This window comes from Ananas comosus, linkage group 12 (genome assembly GCF_001540865.1).
Source record: "Ananas comosus cultivar F153 linkage group 12, ASM154086v1, whole genome shotgun sequence".
NCBI lineage: Eukaryota > Viridiplantae > Streptophyta > Magnoliopsida > Poales > Bromeliaceae > Ananas > Ananas comosus.
The window spans coordinates 3,317,969-3,339,165 of NC_033632.1; the positions used below are offsets into that span (position 1 = coordinate 3,317,969).

Sequence of the window (21,197 nt, forward strand, 5' to 3'; positions counted from 1 at the left end):
CCTGTTTCTACTTTCTACGGGTCCCTCCAATTGGATTCTACCCCACCACTTTTTCCGCTGGGTCGCATTCGTGTAACATTTAAAACTTCTTCTTCTTCTTTTTCTTCTTCTTCAATTTTTTACTTCTTTTATTTGATCTTCTTCTTTCTGGGAGAGATCGGGAGCCATGGCGAGATCGCCGGGCGCAATCATGGCGCTGATGTTTATTCTCATGGCTGCGGCGGCGGCGGGGGAGCTCTCGCGGCTCGAACACGATTTGAAGAACGATGGATCGCTTAAGATCCTTGTGGTTGGAGATTGGGGGAGAAAAGGAACGTACAATCAATCGGAAGTCGCAACCCAGGTTTTCGTTTTTATTTTTATTTTTATTTTTTTGTGCATTTTATTTGATACAAATAATGTAAAATTTAGAAAAAACTTCAAATATCGCTCTTATGATTCCGTATTTTCTTACTTTATTGTTTATTGTCTTTGTGTTTAAAGTATATCAATTTATTATTTTGTGGTTTCTTTTTTTTATTATTTATTTTACTAATTTTTTTTGTTAAATAAGTAATAAAGTTAAAATTAAAGGATATTAAAGTGAATATTCGATAAATTTAGATGAGATATTTGAAATTTTTTGTGTATAATTTAACGAAATATTAATGAAGAAGCGGGTGAAAAAAAAAATTATAAAATACAAACTTCATATATTTTAAATTATAAAATATTAAAGTAAAAAAAATACGAAATCATGTAGATGATATTTGAAGTTTACCTAAAATTTATTGAGCTGTAGTTCTGGGGCTAGTTTTGTTTCAATCCTTGGATGGCTTTCTTTGTAACAGGAATTTGATGAGCCGTTTGATTTGACAGGAGCATTATAATGGGAATCAAATGACATATTCTAATTTTGTTGTTTTATGATAAAATACGAGCCAATTTTTTTATTTTTTAAATGGAAGAGTCATCAAATTGGTTAAATTATAAACGTTAGGAGGTTGAACAATATTATTTAACTAATTTTTAAATTTTTAGATGGGAGTGTAAGATTTATATTTCCATCCCTTTGATTTGTAGGAGCATAAAAACAAAAATCGTATGACATATTCTAATTTGTTGTGCCATGATAAAGTACGTGCGAATTTTTTTTATCGATTAAATTATAATCTTTTGTAGGTTGAACAAGGTTATTAACTAGTTTTAAATTTTAAGAGGGAGGAGTGTAAGATTTACATTTCAAAACGAGCCATATTTTTCATTTTTTTTTCTTTCAAAATTTAGTATTTATTTGGTTTGCTTTTTCATAATTAGTGAGGTGTATTATTACCCACTTATTTGTTTTTGCAAATTGGACTATCAAAATTTGTGACCCAAATTTAAGAAATTGCATCAAAGAAAACTTGCCAACGTATTATTGTTATGGAACTTTTTTGTGGGGGGGTCATCAAATCAACTTTCTTGGACCAAATTGCAATCGATAAAAAGTTGGTGGTTTTTTTTTTTGAAAATCAAAATAAAGTTAGAGAGTGAAAGCACAATTAGCAAAAAAATTGGTTGCCTTTTTTGGTTTCAATCCTTTTTTTTTCCTGATATTTAATACTTTTTTTTGGTCATTTCTCATAATCAATAAGGTTTCTTTATGCAACAAATAATGTTCTTCACCACCTTTGAATTGTATATGCTTTCCTTCTACAAGCAAGTAACAAGGAATGGGGTTTAAGCATGTTGGGGGAGATACCTTTTTTGGGACATTGGGAACATAAATTTTTGTCTTTTTTTTTTCCTTTAATCACAAGAAACACAAATGTAGGTGAAAAGTTTTCTTTTTGATTTTTTTTTTTTTTTTTTAAGTTAATGTATGTAAAGTGTTGGTTTCTTCTCTGTTTCAATTTTTTATCACATGGGTTGAAGGTGATATATTCCTCACAGTTCCCTTATGGCAAAGTAGCTCTTTGCTTTCATTTATGGAAACTTTGTAATCCTTTCAAACATTCTGTATCAATCTTTTTTGTGGAAAAGATTCCTCTATTAGTTTTGTAATCTCCCTCATAATTATTTTTTGAACTCTTTGATCTATAAATAACTATAGTTTTGTGACTTGCAAAAGAAACTAACAAAGCTTTTGATTTTGATTTGGTTCATAGATGGGAATGATTGGGGAGGAACTTGACATAGATTTTGTAATATCTACTGGGGATAATTTCTACGAGGACGGCCTAACCGGCGTCGACGACAAAGCATTTGAGGAGTCATTTTCCAATATATACACTGCAAAGAGTTTACAGAAGCCATGGTACCTCGGTAATGTTCTGAACTTGTCATGAGCTGTTTCAAAATGTATTTCTACAAAGAATTTTATGTTCTTTTTGTTGTCTCCTTGAAAATTTTCTTTTATTCTTCTTTTCTGGGAGCAGTTCTTGGGAATCATGACTACAGGGGAGATGTGCTGGCACAATTAAATCCTGTTCTTCAAAAGATTGATAGCAGATTTATTTGCATGAGATCTTTCATTGTCAATACAGGTAGAGTTTTTCATTATTTTTTTTTCTTTTTGCATGTTTCGCTCAGATTGTGTATCACTTTAGGAATTAAACCTTGAATAACTAGTCTCCATCTTTTTTTTGTGTGTGTATAGATATTGTGGATTTCTTTTTCGCGGACACAACTCCATTCCAACTGAAGTATTGGACCGATCCAGAAGATGATCACTACGATTGGAGGGGAGTTGCACCGCGCGAAACTTACATCTCTAATCTCTTGAAGGTGAACTTTATTTTTTATGATTGACACTCAACTTTTGTGTAGTTTGAACTTCATTTTTTTTCGATCAGCGCTCAACTTTTCTGAAGTTTCAAGTAATTTCAGCTGAGGAGGTCTCTAACACATGTTTTTACCCTGTTCTTTTAAAGTTGGTTAGTAAAAGAGGTGGATTCCGTTGTGCTAAACCTTTTTCGTGGCTTGATTAGGATTTGGATTCTGCTCTGAAAGCATCAACAGCAACATGGAAGATTGTGGTGGGGCACCACACAATGAGGAGTGTAAGCGAGCATGGCGACACCGAGGAGCTTCTGCAGTTACTTCTTCCCATCCTCAAGGTAGTGAACTTTCCTTTTTTCTTTTTCTTTTTTTTGGGATCAATTAGAAAGACACTAATTCGCCACGGTAATTAATCTTGTTTCTTTCAATTTGTGTAGGCAAATGGCGCGGACATGTACATCAATGGGCATGATCATTGCCTTGAGCACATTAGCAGCAATGACAGGTAAATTGTGTACTATTATCCTCATACTGTAGCAGATTAAGGTAAATTGAGCACAAGGCTTGTTCTAGTTTTGGTGAGAAAATGCCTTTTTGTTTTCTTCTTTTCAGTTAAGCTCTCTCCTATTGCGTAGCAATCCAATGGCAATGATTAGTTGTCATGGCCTGTAAAATAGCTTGTCTACTCCCTGTTTTGGTTGGCTTCCAGATTAGTTTATCTACTCTGCAAAGCAATGACTAGACAATGACTAGACATTAAAAAGCAAATAATTAGTCTAGAGAGTTGCTGCAGAAGGAAGCTGATATGTGCTTCTGTGGTCGGAAAGGAAAACTTCTATTTTGAATCTTTTGTTTCTTAGAACAGCTGAACTCAAACAGTACTTCTATTGAAATTCCATGCAAGCCAGGCAGCTCGCATAATTTGGCATAAGGGTTTATTCTATATTTCGTCGTGCTCCAGTCAAACATGCTTCAAGAATAACTTCGAGCTCAAAAAATTTTGTTTTTTTTGCTCTAAATTCATGAATTGCTTTAAATAAACAGTCCGATCCAATACTTTACGAGCGGAGGGGGTTCAAAGGCCTGGAGGGGCACGTTCACGCCTAACTCCGACACGCTGCGATTCTTCTACGACGGGCAAGGGTTCATGTCCCTTCAACTGACCAAGGCCAAGGCCGACATCGTATTCTACGATGTATTTGGAAGCGTACTGTACCAATGGAGCATGACCAAATTTAGCAATCAGATTCTGCAATTTCCAATGTAGGAAGAAGAAAGAAAAAGAGACATTTTAGTGTGGCCACCAGCAGTTCATGTAAATATATGTATATATATATATATATCATATTAGCAATTTAGAATTGAAGTAGGATTTAAACTTGGTGGTGCATATATATAGAGTGTGACACCCAGAATGTTGTTAATTTGTCGGGTGATTGCTATATTAGTATTCAAAAACAAAAAGGAAATGGGGGTCATATATACCCATGGACTAATCCTATAAATCATATTTTTATGCTTCAGACATTGTACTACTGCTTATGAAATGAATGATCTTGTTCTAGACTTAGTGGTCCATGTTCTTCAGCAGTTCATCATTTAATTGCATTTCCATTTTAGTTGTTACTGATGTGACAAATGAATATGTCTGTTTGCTGCACATTCTCTGCCAATGATTCATCAAAATAATTAAGCTGCTGCTGGGATGTGAACAAACAGACAAATTGGAAGATCATCTGAGAAGGAGATAGCATGATCTCCACCATCCAATTAAGTATATTTGCTTGCTGATTTGAAATTATTATTATTTCTCTTTAAAGCTGATTGGATGTCGAATGCCGATAGTTTGTAATGACCAACAAAAGTTGCTAAATAATACAAAAAAAGATTTATATTATTCTATATATTCAATACGCTCTTTCAACTCTGAACTCGAAATTAGAGAAAATTAAAATAATTCTAAAAATCAAGGACCTCATGATATAATACTATGTATAATAAAAGCACAATTTCTAGCAATTTAATATTTAAGAGATAAGCTATTGTTTTATATTATTTTTATATAATATCATCACACGAGGCTTTTAAATTTCTTTTTTTTTTCTCCTCACTCTCTCAAAAAAAGAAAAAGAAAAAGAAAAAGGAAATCTCTTATAAAAATAGCCCTGATCGAATTTCCCGCTGGTTGTCACACTTCACCTACGCTTCCGTGGTTCTGAGAATTACACGCACCTTCTCTCTCCTCTCTCTCTCTCTCTCTCTCTTCCTCCATTGTGAAACGGATTAGAGCTCGATCTCATACACAATCTCATTGTTGCTTTTGTTAATTCTCTTCAAGGATCTTGGAAAATGGAGGTGAGTTTATGGTTATCTAAGTTTTATTATATATTTTCCCTTCGGTTTTTCTTTAATATCTTCTTAATTTTTATGGAAGAGTGATGATGATTACGATAGTGGGATTCGTGGGATTTATTTTATTACATTTGCAAGATCCATTTGGATATATTCCAAAGAAGAAATTATATTAAAAAAAAAATGTAGTTCCACAATATTAGCTTTCGGAGAAAAGTGGTTATCTTACCTGATATGATATCTGAAACAATTTTAAGCCTATTCAATTTCAAAAGGTCTTCGGCTCGATTCACTACATTCATTATTGAATGGGCTACATTCTCATCTATACTTTATTTGACCTTTTGAGAGTGAATTTGGAGGGATATCGAAAATAAAAATAAAAAAAGGCCCCACATTCTTGTCCCTCTTTTTGTGGCATGTGCATGCCATGGCCCACCAGCTTTGTTGAATCCAAATACCACCCAAGTCGCTTAGGGGCGTTTAGATTGACGAATGAATTTTTTTAAAGTATAATTATTTTTTATCATTTATTTTAATGTAATTTATACCGTCTGAAAGTTAAATTTAATTATTTTTTTTGTTTATTTTCGTATAACTTTATGCCGGTGAAATTAAGTTTTTAAGTTCCATTGTTTATTTTGATATAAATAAGTAGATTTCGTTACCTCTTAAATATAGTGATAAACTTATTCCTATAAAATCCAACCTATTAAATGATTAATTCCTTATTATTATTTGAAAGTAATCTTAACCCATTATAAAAAAAAGTAACTCTGATCCATTGTAAAAGAAGTAGAGTTTAATTTTTAATATTTAATAAATATTTCGGAAAAAGTTGAGTGTGATTGAACTTAAATTGTCACTTTAGAAGAGGAAGTTAAAAAGTAAATGAAGTGGAGGTCTAACGTAACTTGAATTATGTTATTTTTTTGACTCACATCAAAACAAGTATCGAAGGTGATGAAACATGAGTTCCACTCCTTTACTTACACTAACAAACCAAACATCCCCTTAGGAGTTGTTCCTTTTTTTTCAAAAAGTATTAAAAACAAAATTTTTTTTTTCATGAAAAACTCTTCTTTCAGTTTTTGGCCTATTTGATTCAAAAAAAAATTATAAAAAAAACTTCTTTTTCAAATTTTATAGAAAACTAGCATTTTCGTTTTCCAAAAAAGGGAAACACTAATTTTTCAAAAAAGATGAAAAAAAAATTTCCCAGAAAGCCTAATATTTTTTTGCAACCAAACAGAGAGTTAGATTTCAATAATTTTACTTTAGATTGTTCTCTTTGTTTCTTCCCTTTTCTTAATTTCCATGTGAAGCCTCTAATGGAAAAAATTAACTATACTGCAGGTCCCAGCTGTGGACCAGAACAATCTGAAGAAGGGAGGAGAGGATCCTCCTCCATCTACTGTTACACCCAATTGGACTATTGATGTTTCAGATGTGAGATATTTACTATGATTCTAGTAATGTGGTGGTAGTGATATATACTATCCATAACATATCTTCATTTATTTCTCTCATATCTTTTCTGAAATGGAGTCGATAACTGTCGAAACAGTTTCCGCCGTTACCGGAACAAGAAAGTTCAAATTATGGTTAAGACACAATGTGTACATGTTCTTATAATATCAAAACTAGCTTTGCAATGTTTATGAGTTTGTAGCTCCTTTTGTTTTTTTTTAAATATCTTTCCATTTGTTACCATTTAGATTATGTGTAATTCACACTTTCTTTTGTGTCAAAAGTTAAACTGGGTAAATTGGTGGAGTCATGTGCTCTTATCCTGTATCTTGGTGCAGGTGAGAACTGTAAAAGTGAGCAATGTATCCTTGGTTGCATCAGAAATCGATATCAGGGAGTTCTTTTCCTTCTCCGGCGATGTCGAATACGTCGAAACGCGAAGGTTATTTCCCTTTCTGCTCATTACATATTTGTATCTTTTGTCTGAAATGCGCTTCTGAAATCTCTCCAAAAATCAGCTAAAAATTCTGAAACCTGAATTTACCTCATCTACCTACGAGAAAAGCGATCGGTATCGCGTGTACTGCAATGTGCACTATGTAATTATCTTCCTTCTTTTCCTTCAGAATTGAATCTGAAAGGTCGCAGATCGCTTACGTGACTTTCAAGGACTCACAGGGAGCAGATACAGCTTTGCTTCTTTCGGTGAGTTCGAGTTTAAAGCATTGCGATATCACTCGATTTTATGATTTTTTTCCACTTCTGAATCTGATTCCTTTTTGGTGTATGAACTTCGTTTGCTTTTGAATGCAGGGAGCGACGATAGCCGATCTTTCGATCTCTATAACACCCTGCGAGAATTATCAGCTACCTCCCGAAGCTTACGCACAAATAACGGTAACTCGCGATCTTTAGCTTTCGTGTTCATAAATGATTTTAGTATGAATCCATGTCGACATACATACTACATACATACGTAAATGCGCAGAGTAAAATGGACTGACACTTCTCGAGCTTACATTAGAGTTTTAATTTGATTTTAAAGGTAAAAACGTACAGAAATTGTCTGAATTATAGATCTTTTCGAGTTGGTTATTCAATATGTCAAATTTTTTATTTTACAATTTGAATCGGTCAACGGCATATTAATTTCAAAATTTGAGCGCTTTGTTTATCTTTATAGATTTAGTTAGTATACTTTATACAATTTTCGTAACTATAAAGTAAAGTAAGAGTTGTTAGCTTAAATTTTAAAATTAAAATACCGTTGGCCGACTAAATTAAATCAAATAAATTAAAAGATTGAATAATAATATTAAAATTTTAAAAGTTTGGATAGCTGATTTAAAATGATCATTGTTTATATAAGTTCGGTACGCTTTTACCTAAAATAAAATAAGATAAAAATCCTGAGTTTTTCTAGTCTTGATATTGGTTTATCACCTGTTTAAAGTGTTAAAAAATTGGTACCTTCGAACAAAATTCCTCTGTTGAAATGGATGGAAATGTATGAATAAGCAGGAGCGTGATCCCCGAAAAATAAGAGCTTGTTTGGTTTCATTTCTGCTTCATATTTTACCCGACTTGTTGATAACGAAAAAAATAAAATAAAATAAAATCTTCTGTTACATAGGAAAGTAGAAATGAGATTCCGAGCCATAAAAGCAGAAGCTTAGAGATAAATTCAATAGTTAAAATGTAATATACCATTTTGACCGCCAAAATTTAAATTTTTAGTACCCAAGTGCAAGTACCAAATATAGCTTAAACTGTATCAAAATGTTGGCTCAACTCAGTTAAACTCTCTCATGCATGCATGTGTGGTCTAGCAAAAAGAAGGGAAGCTCTCGGCAACCGCGGAATCCGCGGTGCGGAAGGCGGAGGAGGTGGTGAGCACGATGCTGGCGAAGAGCTTCGCCGCCGGCAAGGACGCGCTCCGGCACGCCCGCTCCTTCGACGAGCGCCACCGCCTCCTCTCCAGCGCGTCCGCCACCGCCGCGTCCCTCGACCGCCGCATGGGCCTGACCGACAAGTTCAGCACGGGCACGGCCGTCGTCGGCAGCAAGGTCAGAGAGGTCGGCGGCCAGCTCGGGGTGTCGGAGAAGGCGCGGTCGGCGATCGCCGCCGCCGAGCAGACGGCCGCGGCTGTCATGGGCAGCCGGTACGTGTCGGCGGGGGCGGCGTGGGTGTCCGGCGCGATCGGGGCGGTGGCGAGGACGGCGGGGGAGGTCGGATCAATGACTAGGGAGAAGGTGGAGAAAGCCGAGGTGCAGAGGAGGGAAACATGAGTTCAATTTTCTTCCATCTCCTTAAATTACGCTTTAAAAAAATGTAGACGAAGCTAAATTTCGATTTAAACTTCAAGGACCAAATTCACTCAACTTTTTTATGTTACTTTTCCATTATTTAAACTAATTGTTCGTGTAGAATAAAATATAAAGTGATTATGCAAAATTTGCGCATCCGGGGAATCGAACCCCGGTCAGTACCGTGGGAGGGTACTATGATACCACTACACCAGATGCGCTGTTGACATAATCTTTTTAATTTTAGTATTTTAATTTTGCTCAATATTCAATTCAGATTCAACCAAATCAAGTTATTTTGTGCTAAACAAGTCTCATTGTTGTCGTCTTTTACTTCGTGGCTTGAAGCTGAATAAATCTGCTAAACTATTGCAGTATGCGTGGAAGAGATACTAGAAAACCAAGCATCTTAAAGTGAGTTGTTTTACATTTTTCGTCTTTGATGAATCTACAGTAGGACATCAGCATGAGCGGAAGTACGTGCTAAGCTCTTCATACTTGCGTGTCATTTTCGACGATAAATTATCTGAATCGAGGATCGACACTGTCATGTACACATTATCTAAGAAGATGAAGAGCAATGCAGGAAAAAACAACAACGGATAATGGTTTTGCAACTGGAGCTAGCAAGGATGCATATGAACTCGTTACACCTATATATTTATGTTAAACTTATCACACTTCAAGAAGTAAACCAACAACTATTACCATAGATATATGAATCACAACAACCTTATAAGATTTATTCAATACAATAAACTCAGGTTCATAATAATTATATATAATAATTTTAGAGTAATTGTTGCACCGATTTGTCCCGCTTGGTTGGTAATTAGTTCTTCGTGGGCCAATGACTTAGCTTCACATCTTGAATTGGTGTAAGCTGAGCTAAACCACCATAATCCTCTGGAAGTGCTTCCTCCCCAATTTCTTTAATCATCTCTTTTTTTTGTGCGTCATTGTTCACAATGACAACCTACGCACAAAGAAAAGATTATGTGAGAAATTAAAGTTATTTTTGAACTATAGAAGATTTTTTTAAGTATATATAGAAATAATTCTCTCTATTTAAACAAAAAAAAGTTTCAATAGTTAGATACGCACGGCAGGAGCACACAAACACACATGAAGAGAGAGAGAGAGAGAGGGGGGGAGAGAGAGTACTTTTTCCAAAATGGCCTTCTCGAGGAATGCGGAGATCATCTTCCAAATTCCGATGAATATCCAAGGCATGCTTAAGATGTACAACTTCTCCAGCTGTTCCGGATAGTACGACTGCATCGAACATCATGAATTTAAAAAGTAAGAAAATAGAACATTGTTTGCACGCAGAATCTCCAGATGAATATTAAATTTCGTGATGTCAAATTATTTTTGTTAAGAATTTTCTTCAGAAAATGCATGATTTAGCTAAGATGAGTGAGCTATAAGGACAGTTATAAAATATTAAAATTATAGTAGCTAGGGATATATACCTGTAGATATTGAAAACCTATGAGAAAACCATTAGCATCCAAGTTCTTCAACCCAAGATGTTGCAGGTCAATAATGACAACCATTTTCTCACTTCCACCCCCTTCTTCTTTAGCACCACTACAAGGCATAATACAATGACTTCAACTTATACAATTATCTATCTAACAAAATATTAACATGAGCTTAACATCATGCACTATATTACTTTAGTAATCACTCACATTGAAGAGCATAAAATGAGGCTAAGTGAACTGCTTCAAGCAATAAAATCATTTGCAAACCTCACAATTACTTTGAACCAAGTTGGTGTTGGTGTTCGGCTCAAATACCAATTATTTCTCTCAATCCACAAAGAGAAGAGAATGTAATGTGTTACAAAGCAAAAATTGAACCATAACTGTGATATATTAAAGGGTTAAAAAATGCAAAATTTTATTATAGTTTCTAAAGTCTTTCAATGTTAATTTGCATAATTGTTCTTGAAAACATCTTTATCTTTACATATGTATCAATCCTTCTACTAAATGTTTTGAATGAAAGATAGCTATATTTAGTATTAATAGATCAATTTTTTTTGCACTGCTAACATGGTTTTACCTTGCTATTGTCTTGTCCAACATATAGGCCACAAACTCTGCCAAAGGAAGAGCAAACAAAAAATCAATAAAATTAATAATTAATTAAGAACAACAACAACAAAAGTAGAAATACATAAATATCCTTCCTTCGAGTTAGTTTAGTGCTAACTTGAACAAACTAGACATGATTTAAACTACTTAATCTTTCACCCCCCATTTTTTTCCCTTTGATAAATATAGGGTGTAAATAGAGCAATATTGAGAAGAGAACCTAGTATAAAGAAATGTTGAAGTGGATTAATTTCTACCAAGCACGGGGCCAATAATTTAACTCGACTTGAACCCACTAGAAAGTAACCAATATAGTTTTGGTTAGTTCTCACTGGCTACACTGAATAGTTCTACCACGTGCTAGCACTGTGTGTTGAACGTATCAATCCCACATTAATTACGTATAAGAATTCTGATCTGTAACTGACCGTTCCTAGAGCAAGTGGCAAAGGGTTTGATGGTTGATATTCGAGACCCAAGTTCGAATCCTAATTGATTCACATTTCCAGCTAAGTTTATTTCTAAATAAAATAAACGAACCGGGTAGCATGCTACCTATCTCTCTCAAAAAAAAAAAGATTTTTGATTTGTATATAACATGAAAGAGTTACTTCATTTATCAACTTAAGCTTTTGAATTGATCCTAATTAGGTATTGGAGGTCAAAAGTTTGCAAGAGTAGGGAGTAGTAACACTAAAGAGGACAAATCAATCATCCACCTCCAGTGTTCTTGTGTAAGGGAGAATTTGGCTAAAAAAGTACTTCTTTAATAAGCAAGTGAAAAGTAATGTAGGCCTCTTTTCAAGTCAACAGCACATTAGAAGAAGTTTACACCAGCAAATTTATACCATAAACTGATCATTTGATTCTTATCTATATATCTAATATATTTTCAGCATGTGCGTAACAATATTCTTCAGTTTAAATAAACCATTTTTTCCTCCTCATTTTTTTTTCTCTACTGAAAAGGACTTGGTGAGTTTTACTTCCAAAAAACAGCCAAAAAAGGAGTCATCAACTCGATTCCTGGTCTCACTTAAGTAGCAGCTGTTTTCATAGATGATGCCAATATACTATGTTGTTGTAGCCTCTGTGTCTACAAGAGTATATATAAGGTTGCTTATAATATTTGACCTACCTAGAATCAAGGATATAAATGCTATGGCATGGAGTCGTACCGACAAACTTTCTAACACGATTAGACATGTGTGTATCGTGCGGTATTGATATATGCTAGTTACAAAAAATACCTGTATACCGACATACTATAGCATGGAATATTTTTTCTGACACAAAACTTATTCTAATTATTGAATAATTATTTATTAATTTAAAAGAAAAGAGAATATTGAGCCATGCCATTAATACAAAAATCGCATTATGCTGATATCTTATCGGTATGGTATGTCATAATAGGTATGATCTGTAATGAGCAGCACTTAAAATATTGCTTAGAATTATAATAATTAAATCTTATACTTTTTTTTTTTGATTTGAGAGAGATAGTTAGCTAAAACTGCTTGATTTGTTCATCTAAAGCATTTTCCCTTTATAAAAGTAAAAATGCATGGAAGCCCCTTCAACTATAGGATGTTCTAAAATAGTCTCCTCAAGTATTATATTTTTTCGGCCATTAATTGTCACACTTTTATTTGCTAAAAACTAGTTAGAACTATTAATCATCTAATTTTTTAGACAAAGAAATTATTCAATTCAATAAAAAATTGAAAAAAAAGAAAACGTTGAGTGATTTCAAAAATGGATTGAGGGACCTTAAAAAGAATTTACTGAGGAAACAATATTAGAGATGTTACTCTTGAACTGGAGCTGGTCCTTGGGGGCGAAATGCTTGCAGGCCTGGAGGATAACAAGAGGGTGGCCATCTTTTGTGGGGCGCTGCAGGTAGGCCTTCCGGGCCTCGAACTCGGCGGCGATCTCCGCCTCGTCGACGCTCCCCGACGGCGCGATCTCGACCCGCCATTTCTCCCAATCTGCGAACATTTTCGCCGCCTTCTCCGGGCTCATGGACTTGGCCCTCAAGAATCTCAGGAGAGTCTCATCATCTCCGTAGTAAGAGCTCTGCATTACGTATTTACATACACGCAAATTAAGACTCATTTTTTCCTTTCTTACCCCCGCAAAGGCGCATTCGCGAATACTTTTAAACAGGAAAAAAACGTATAAAACTTATCTGAACTATGATGTATCTTTATATCACTACCTAATCTTTGAAGTTCGGGTTTTGCCACTTAATTTTTTGAATTCATTTGATGACTCTCCTTTTCTTCGGAACTAGAGTTTTGCATAGTTGATCTTAGGCTATAGTTTTATCTAAAGTGAATGATGCATCTTGTACCAGGAAATTTTTTTGTTTTTAAATCATCAATTGAAGGAATCAAACGGTCAGATTCCGAAATTAAAACTTTCAAAGATTAAGTTATCGGACAATACTTAAAAAGATGCATGCTACAGAGTGTAAATATAAAATATGGCACGAATCTTAAAGCTCGCAGTGAAGACCTGGGATGATGAGCCCATGTTCTGCAGCAAATCCCGCATCTGTGCTAATGCCATCTCGGCCTTGTTCTCCATGAATTATGAGTCAGAGAGAGAGAGAGAGAGGGAGAGAGAGATTAAAGTGCTATGACATAGCTTTGTAATTCTAACTGCTTTTATATATATATATATATATAAACATTAATTTGGACAACGTGTTGGACCGTGCATTATAGGTTGGGCATTCAAATTTCCTCACCATTTTCAATAATTAAAATTTTCCTCTCTTTATTCCCCATGTCATTGTATTTATTTTCCGAACCTGGTCCGTGCACCAGCTAATATTACCGTGCGTGTGCTTAGTCCTCTTACATCTCTACTTTCAATTCCCCCTAAAAATCAACCTAGATTTTGCGCAGAAAATGAAATGGTAGATCTTACTCGGCAGCGACTATGCGATTGAAAGTAGAGATCATGAGATGGAGCACATTGTTGATCAACATAATAAATATTATAAATGATTATTTTATATTCTTTAATATAGTATTGAAGCAAAAAAAATCACGTTGTGAATCTATTAAAAAATTTCGAGCCGAAAAGTGGAGAAGAGTGTGCAATTTTAATATTAAAAATATTATTTTATGATTGTTTAAACTCTAAAAGATAAACTATTATCTCATATTCTTTAACACGTCTCTTGTATAACAATATGAGTTGAGCTGGAATACTATCGGTAGCAAACGGGCTCCGTTGTCATTCATTTGTTTTCGATAATAGAGCCTCTAAATCGACGATCGGCACCGTTGAAAATGATCTATATTACTTGAAGTATCTAGAAATCAAATTTCATACTTTTCCAGTATTATTTTCTTGTCCATCAAGTGTGAGTAAAAATAAAAGGTTGAAAATGAATATTCTTTAAAAAATGATGATAGGAGTCTTGTAATCAAGATCAAGAGTATAGATCTTGTTTTAAATAGTTTAAAGAATTTTCTAACCAAAATTCAATTGATTTGGATAGTTTTACACCGTTAAACGAGAAAACCCTTCATATCAACCATTAAAATTATAAATTTTGAAACCCTTTGATCATTAGGTAAATGATGTCAAAAAGATTTAAAATTTGATTTCTAGATATTTCAAGTAATATAAATCATGTTCAACGGTGTCGATCGTCGATTTAGAAGCTCCATCATCGAAAACAAATGGATAGCAACGGAGCCGGTTTGCTACCGATAGCATTCCAGCTCAACACATATATATATATATATATATATATATATATATATTCTATTAGAGATATTTGCTTTGAAATATATCTCTCCTACCGACCGTCCCGAGAGCAAGTGGCAAAAGACTTGGTGGCAAGCGGGTAGCGTGCTACCTACCTCTCAAATATATATATATATATATATATATATATATATATTCTTAAATATTGATGAATTTTACTTTCCGCGTGCTTTAAAATTCACAGCGAATAAAATTTAAATCTAGAAAATTATATGCTTGGGATAAGACTAGACACATAAAAATATCATATTTCTCCACCTTATCAAAATATTATTATTTTAAAATAATATTACTGAATTCTAACGGCGGCGCTCTAAATAAGACAATACATCAAAATGTCCAATGGAATTTTCCACCTAAGTTATCAATTTTCGTACTAAAAGCATATATTTTTGGCATCATCATCAATTGAGCCAGGACAATCATAGAAATTGTCATCTCAGCGGTGGTTTATATGGAGACCGTAGATGGTGCGGAGAAATTGGTTAGGGAGGAATACAACTCGGGTACGGGTATGGCGGGTGCGGGTACGGATACGGTTTGTGACGATATTTTTTTCAGACCGATAGGATGTGGTTAATTATAAAAAATATTAATTAAGGCATTCGAATTATCGTTGTAGATTAGAAATTTGAGTTTCTGTTCAAATAATACTCTTTAAGGAATTAATTATCGCCTCCACTTTGGATTGAAAAGTAGAAAATTTTGAAGTGTTTCTCATGGTACAGAACTTATCAATAATTTTAATGAATACGAAAAAAAAAAAAAAAAGCGCGAAAATATTACAATGGTATTGACGCATTTCACAGCATTTTTAGTGATAGCTTATAGTTCAGACTTGGAGGGTGTTTGATTTTTTTAAAATATTAAAAATATATATTTTTTAAAAAAAATCATAATATTTTTTTTTATAAAAAATTAAAAGGATCAAACGAATTTGAAAAAATAATTTTTTTTTTGGGGAACGAATGAACGAAATGTACTTTTCCACCCTGAAAAGTAGTTTCTAGAATAAGTTTTTAATTATCTATCAGTGCTATCCTACTTTTTATTTTAAAACTTAAGTAATTTATATATGATGATTAAAATTGAAGGGTTTGCCCACTAATGTAATTTTCTAGGGGCATCTGGAAACTTCCATGTGCACCTTCTAGAAGAAACGGATAAAAATCCAGCACTGTTTACAACTCAAGATCATGAATTGATACCTAAACGCTACGTGGCAATATTCTATTGGTTTGGCGGACCACAGAAGATATTTACGTGCCGGCGACGCGGACGGGCACGTGCCCGTTGCCCGTGTCAGTTGGTATTTTTCGCCTTGCCGACTTTGCCCTTGTAGAATCTGTATATTTACAAAAATGACACCAACATGGTGTTAAAAAGAAAAAAAAGAAAATTAGTTATTATATGGTGAAAACTAATCAAAAAAAAAAAAAAGGTGTGTATGTGTATATATGTTCTCCTATGGTGTCACTCATTTTACACTCAAAATTGAAAAATTATTACAACAAAAGTTTCTCCACAATTTATTAGGGTGAAAGAAGTATTTACTTTTTTAGGCGGAATGTTAGTGTGTTAAAATACATTATTTCATAACTTGTATAATTTTTTTAATAACATAATATTCATCATACAAATTTTATTTTGTCGATGCTTTTAAATATTTAGACTCTATTTAAATACATAAATATTTTATTTGATATATTTTTTAATTTATTTAAAAAATTATATACTTATATAATTGTTATTGAATTTAAGTGAACCTATTTGTAGAAAAAATAATATCTTTCACATCATAATCGTACCCGCTATTACAAACAAAAAGAAATTTTTTGTTTTTTTCTTTCTAAAATATTGTTCTTACATACTACTAATATAATGACAAACACAATAGGGAGATTTATTCTTACAGATTGTTAATATAATAGCAAACACGGTATGGAGATTTTTGATTTGCTAATATACGCAGTCCAGAAATATTAGTTGGATATATTATTTGTAAATCAACAAATTATGAGAACAGTACTACCGCAGACAAAATACATTTGTTTTTTGTCAAATTTGTAACTTCTATTTTTTGTTGCGGAGCAGCTATCACTCTTGATCTAATTATAATTTTCTTTTATACAATTTAACAAATTGTCACTTTAGTGCAACGCATCACACTCTCTCTCTCTCTCTCTCTCTCTCTCAAAGACTGAATAATAGTAAAGGTGAGTCACAAAGCAATTTTTTTGATATTACTATTGTGCTTATGAATGTATGCTATACATTTACATTGTATGTATATATTAATCAATAAAAAATCTTGCAATATCTAGCGCAATTGGCTAAAAATTTGATAATTGCCGAAGTTCTATATTTGAAGTCTAATTACTTTTTTTTAAAAAAAATGAAAGAAATAATTTTTTTCTTTCAAAAAAAAAATCTACAGAAACGACCAATATTTTACAAAAAATAAAAAGCTAAAATGTATATCCAAAAAAAAGTATAATATAAACTCCATTACACTAAGATTCATTAGATATTTTAGACTTTTAATATTAAAAAATGACAAAATTAAAGTTCTTTAGACAAAAAAGTGCATAATATATATCTTTTTTGTTTTTTTGGAGTGTCTCATTGCTCAAAAAAAAAANTTATTGGGGAATAATATATAGTTATTATTATATAGTTATAAATAGTCCATTAAAATTTTTGTGGACTGTTGTGTAACATAGATTCTTGAAGGGGGTAAATAAAAAAAAAAAAAAAAAAAAAAAAAAAAAACCAACCCATCATGCATTCCCACAATCTATCCATCTATCATTCCCAAGGACAAGCACATAGCATAATCGTCCTTTTTCTGTGGCTATCCTTATAGCACAAGTACGTCACCCCCAACCCCTGTGTCTAGATATTTGTACCCAGGCAAGGTCATTCTCGTAATTTCACCAAAATATCAGCTCCCTTATTTTATACCCCCCTCCATTGTTGTCACGCTCCTCGTCCCCAACCCAATCACAACCTCCCAACGCAGAGAGAGAGAGAGAGATCAAAAGAAAAAGAGAGAGAATGAGCGGAGGAAGAGGAGGAGGAGGAGGCGGCGACCGTACCTCAGCGAAGCGTCTAAAGTGGTCGGATGAGGCGGTGACGGGACCGCTGGGGAATGGGCTAGGAGGAGACGAAGAAGAGGAAGAAGAAGAAGAAGAAGAAGAGGAGGACGAAATGGAGAGAGGAGGAGGAGGAGGAGGAGGAGAATTGGGAGGGGTTTGGTATTATCCGGCGAATCCGACGGCGTTCGTGGTGTCGGATGCGGTGGAGCCCGACTTTCCGATAATCTACGTCAACTCCGTGTTCGAGGCCGCCACCGGTTACCGCGCCGACGAGGTGCTCGGCCGCAACTGGTATATCTAATTCTATCTTTTCTTCTTAATTCCAAGAGATCCAAGCTCGACTCCTCTTTAGTTTTTAAAGTTATTGAATACTCTCCGGCATCATGTTATTCAAAAGATCGATCTGGGCCTAGGAATCAACTTTATATAGATTGATTATATTGTGGTTATTTATGGTTGATTCAACATCAAACAATTTGGCTTGATCTTTTATGATCATTTTAGCTCTGGGCCCATATGGTTGTCACAATGTGTTGAATTGCTGTAATGGACCGCTTCACTTATTTATTTTCCCTACTCTGTTTTTTGATTAGTGGGTTGTGTTAAATGATAAAGTTTTTGGACATCTAGGGCGTTTTGTCGGTTAACTCCGGTCATTTAATTTTCTTCAATTCAATTTTGATGGCGCGGATAAATCTTTTTTTTTTTTTGAGGATTTGAAACAAGATATTCCTGAAATTCTGCATCACTATCTCTGGTCGATAAAAAATTTTTCTTAAATGTGAAATCACTTTATTCTTATACAATTTGAAGTTAACTAAGCGAACAATATAGCGATAATTTGGTTTAACACTAACTCATAAGCAAGATGGTTCTTAGATTTGAATTAAAAAGCACATGAGAAACAGTAGATCAGGGAAAATTACAACTCCACCAAACATTGTCTCAGAGTATCAAATGGTAACGAAAGAAGTGAACACATTGTCTCAGAGTCAGATTTTTAGCTCGAGTTCCTTACAGTTGATCCGCGCTTGTTGTCCATAGAGAGTACCTTATCGTTTTCAGGATTTGATCGCGCCAATTTTGAAGAAGATAGAATATCTGGATATAATGTTCTTCAAAGTTCTGCCGCATGTGATGTTTAGCCAAATTTCTAATAAATGTTTTGAATTGTTTGCTGAAGTTTTGCTTCCTTCTGCAACACACTGCTTTCAATTGCGCAACATGCCGCCGTTAGCATGACTAAAGTAGGATATAATCTTTGCGTTTTTTAGCGGATTCGCTGTTCGTAGCTACCAATTTATCGCTAATTAAGCAGATCTGTCTAAATGAGTTTAACTAGATTCTGATTACAGCTATCAGTTTGCTGCTAACTCAAACCAAAGCTTCCTTTTTTTTTGCGCTGTTGTTGTTGTTGTTGTTGTTGCAGTCGATTCCTGCAATTCCGCGATCCGCGGGCACAAAGGCGGCACCCGCTGGTGGACCCCATGGTCGTCTCCGAAATCCGCCGCTCCCTCGAGGAAGGGACTGAATTTCAAGGGGAGCTCCTCAACTTCCGCAAGGACGGCACCCCCTTGATCAACCACCTGAAACTCTCCCCCATCCACGGCGACGACGGCGTCGTCACCCACATCATCGGCATCCAGCTCTTCTCCGAAGCCCACGTCGACCTCAGCCGCCTGTCCTATCCGGTCTTCAAGCAGAGCAAGTCCTGCCGCCGCAACAAATCAGCCAGGTACTCCGACGACGACGCGAATTTCGCCGTCTGCGAGCCGACGAAGCCCGACGACGGGAGGAGCGGCGCCGAATTCTGCGGCATTCTTCAGCTGTCGGACGAAGTGCTGGCGCACAACATCCTGTCCCGCCTGACCCCGCGGGACGTGGCGTCGATCGGATCGGTGTGCACGCGGACGCGGCAGCTGACGAAGAACGAGCATCTGAGGAAGGTGGTGTGCCAGAATGCGTGGGGGAGGGAGGTGACGGTGAAATTGGTGCTGTTCGGGGGGGAGGGGGTGGACATGCAGCCGATGGACGACACGTTCGTGCTGAACCTGGAGTCGGCGAACCCCGAGTGGCGGCGCGTGAAGGTGAGCGCGTCGCCGCCGGGGCGGTGGGGCCACACGCTGTCCTGCCTGAACGAGTCGTGGCTGGTGGTCTTCGGGGGGTGCGGGCGGGAGGGCCTGCTGAACGACGTGTTCGTGCTGGACCTGGACGCGCAGCAGCCGGCCTGGAAGGAGGTGGTGGGCGCGCCGGCGGCCCCCCGCCCGCCCCCGCGCTCCTGGCACAGCTCCTGCACCGTCGACGGCACCAAGCTGGTCGTGTCCGGCGGCTGCACCGACGCGGGGGTCCTCCTCAGCGACACCTTCCTGCTCGACCTGACGAAGGCGAAGCCGGCGTGGAGGGAGATAACGTCGTCGTCGTCGTCGTGGTGGGCGCCGCCTTCGAGGCTGGGCCACACGCTGTCGGTCTACGGGAGGACGAAGATCCTGATGTTCGGCGGGCTCGCGAAGAGCGGCTCGCTGCGGCTGCGGTCGTGCGACGCGTACACGATCGACCTGGACGAGGACGAGGAAGAGCCGCGGTGGCGGCAGCTGGGGACGAGCGGGTTCCCCGGGTCGTGGCGGTGAGCCTGCCGTGCGGGAGGATCATCATATTCGGAGGGTCCATCGCGGGGCTGCACTCGCCGTCGCAGCTGTTCCTGCTCGACCCGTCGGAGGAGAAGCCGGCCTGGCGGACCCTCGGCGTGCCCGGGCAGCCGCCCAAGTTCGCGTGGGGCCACAGCACGTGCGTCGTCGGGGGCACGAGAGTGCTCGTCTTGGGTGGGCATACGGGGGAGGAGTGGATTCTGAATGAGCTGCATGAATTGTGTCTGGCCAGTAGGCCGGGCGCCGATCAGTAGCAACCTTCGTTTCGTCGAGCACCTGGCGGGCGTGACGGTTTCGGCCTTTCATCTTTGCTTTGGTTCTAATTTTAGATTAGTTCTTAATTACTGTGGAACTCTGTTTTCTCTCTCTCTCTCTCTTTCCATCGTTTATGTCTGTAATAATATGTTCTATATTACCGAATCGGCGTACATATGGTTGGTACTCTTTGTATTTGTTCTTGTGGAGATCAAATGATGCAGATAAAATAGAAGGGTGTCAACCGAAAAAAAAAGAAAAGAAAAAAAGAAACAAGTATTAACGTATTGTACATCAAAATTTTTAATTTAATTTATGTAGTTTGGTTTATTTAAAGAATTGCAATTCCGTTACTAGTTTACGGTTTCAGCTTTGAGTTTTGGTTGATAGATAAAATTTAATTTTCTTAAAGACCAACGTGAACCCACCCTACCA

The 21,197-nt window shown here is 36.3% G+C and overlaps 4 protein-coding genes and 1 non-coding gene across 5 annotated transcripts in view; 3 read left to right on the forward strand and 2 right to left on the reverse strand.

Annotated features, from left to right (window-relative positions):
- The window catches only part of LOC109718902 (purple acid phosphatase 3-like), a 4,327-nt gene extending 15 nt beyond the window's left edge, over window positions 1-4,312 (forward strand). The window contains exons 1-8 of the mRNA XM_020245375.1: window positions 1-72; window positions 155-343; window positions 2,130-2,286; window positions 2,400-2,507; window positions 2,621-2,748; window positions 2,952-3,080; window positions 3,180-3,247; window positions 3,787-4,312. The exon at window positions 1-72 is cut by the window's left edge and continues 15 nt beyond it. Of these exons, the coding sequence (XP_020100964.1) occupies window positions 167-343; window positions 2,130-2,286; window positions 2,400-2,507; window positions 2,621-2,748; window positions 2,952-3,080; window positions 3,180-3,247; window positions 3,787-4,009 (990 nt within the window). The 5' untranslated portion in view covers window positions 1-72; window positions 155-166 and the 3' untranslated portion in view covers window positions 4,010-4,312. The remainder of the gene's footprint in view (window positions 73-154; window positions 344-2,129; window positions 2,287-2,399; window positions 2,508-2,620; window positions 2,749-2,951; window positions 3,081-3,179; window positions 3,248-3,786) is intronic.
- On the forward strand, window positions 4,987-8,940 carry LOC109718903 (binding partner of ACD11 1-like). The gene is made up of 6 exons (XM_020245376.1): window positions 4,987-5,097; window positions 6,451-6,543; window positions 6,903-7,006; window positions 7,191-7,269; window positions 7,378-7,461; window positions 8,394-8,940. Exons 1-6 carry the CDS (start codon window positions 5,092-5,094, stop codon window positions 8,850-8,852), a joined length of 825 nt encoding a protein of 274 aa, XP_020100965.1. The 5' UTR covers window positions 4,987-5,091; the 3' UTR covers window positions 8,853-8,940.
- TRNAG-CCC lies at window positions 9,021-9,091 on the reverse strand. Its single transcript has one exon. It is a non-coding gene; the product is annotated as a tRNA-Gly (tRNA).
- Window positions 9,527-13,591, reverse strand: LOC109718904 (SEC14 cytosolic factor). Its single transcript, XM_020245377.1, has 6 exons — window positions 13,496-13,591; window positions 12,790-13,054; window positions 10,944-10,980; window positions 10,346-10,463; window positions 10,035-10,145; window positions 9,527-9,846 (listed from the first exon to the last, which is right to left on the reverse strand). The coding sequence occupies exons 1-6, from the start codon at window positions 13,565-13,567 to the stop codon at window positions 9,703-9,705; spliced, it is 747 nt and encodes a 248-aa protein (XP_020100966.1). The 5' UTR covers window positions 13,568-13,591; the 3' UTR covers window positions 9,527-9,702.
- Window positions 17,735-21,074, forward strand: LOC109718648 (adagio-like protein 3). The gene is given in 3 exon segments (XM_020244978.1): window positions 17,735-18,153; window positions 19,292-20,475; window positions 20,478-21,074. Coding segments are annotated over 3 exon segments (1,800 nt in total). The 5' UTR covers window positions 17,735-17,821; the 3' UTR covers window positions 20,762-21,074.

Coding starts and splice junctions, on each gene's coding strand:
- LOC109718904 (XM_020245377.1), bottom strand. CDS start 13,567: ATGGAGAACAAGGCCGAGATGGCATTAGCACAGATGCGGGATTTGCTG. Junction 10,146..10,345: donor TAGGTTTTCAATATCTACAG/GTATATATCCCT, acceptor TGTTCGATGCAG/TCGTACTATCCGGAACAGCT. Junction 9,847..10,034: donor AGAAGGCCATTTTGGAAAAA/GTACTCTCTCTC, acceptor CTTTGTGCGTAG/GTTGTCATTGTGAACAATGA.
- LOC109718903 (XM_020245376.1), top strand. Junction 6,544..6,902: donor GGACTATTGATGTTTCAGAT/GTGAGATATTTA, acceptor ATCTTGGTGCAG/GTGAGAACTGTAAAAGTGAG. Junction 7,007..7,190: donor GAATACGTCGAAACGCGAAG/GTTATTTCCCTT, acceptor CTTTTCCTTCAG/AATTGAATCTGAAAGGTCGC.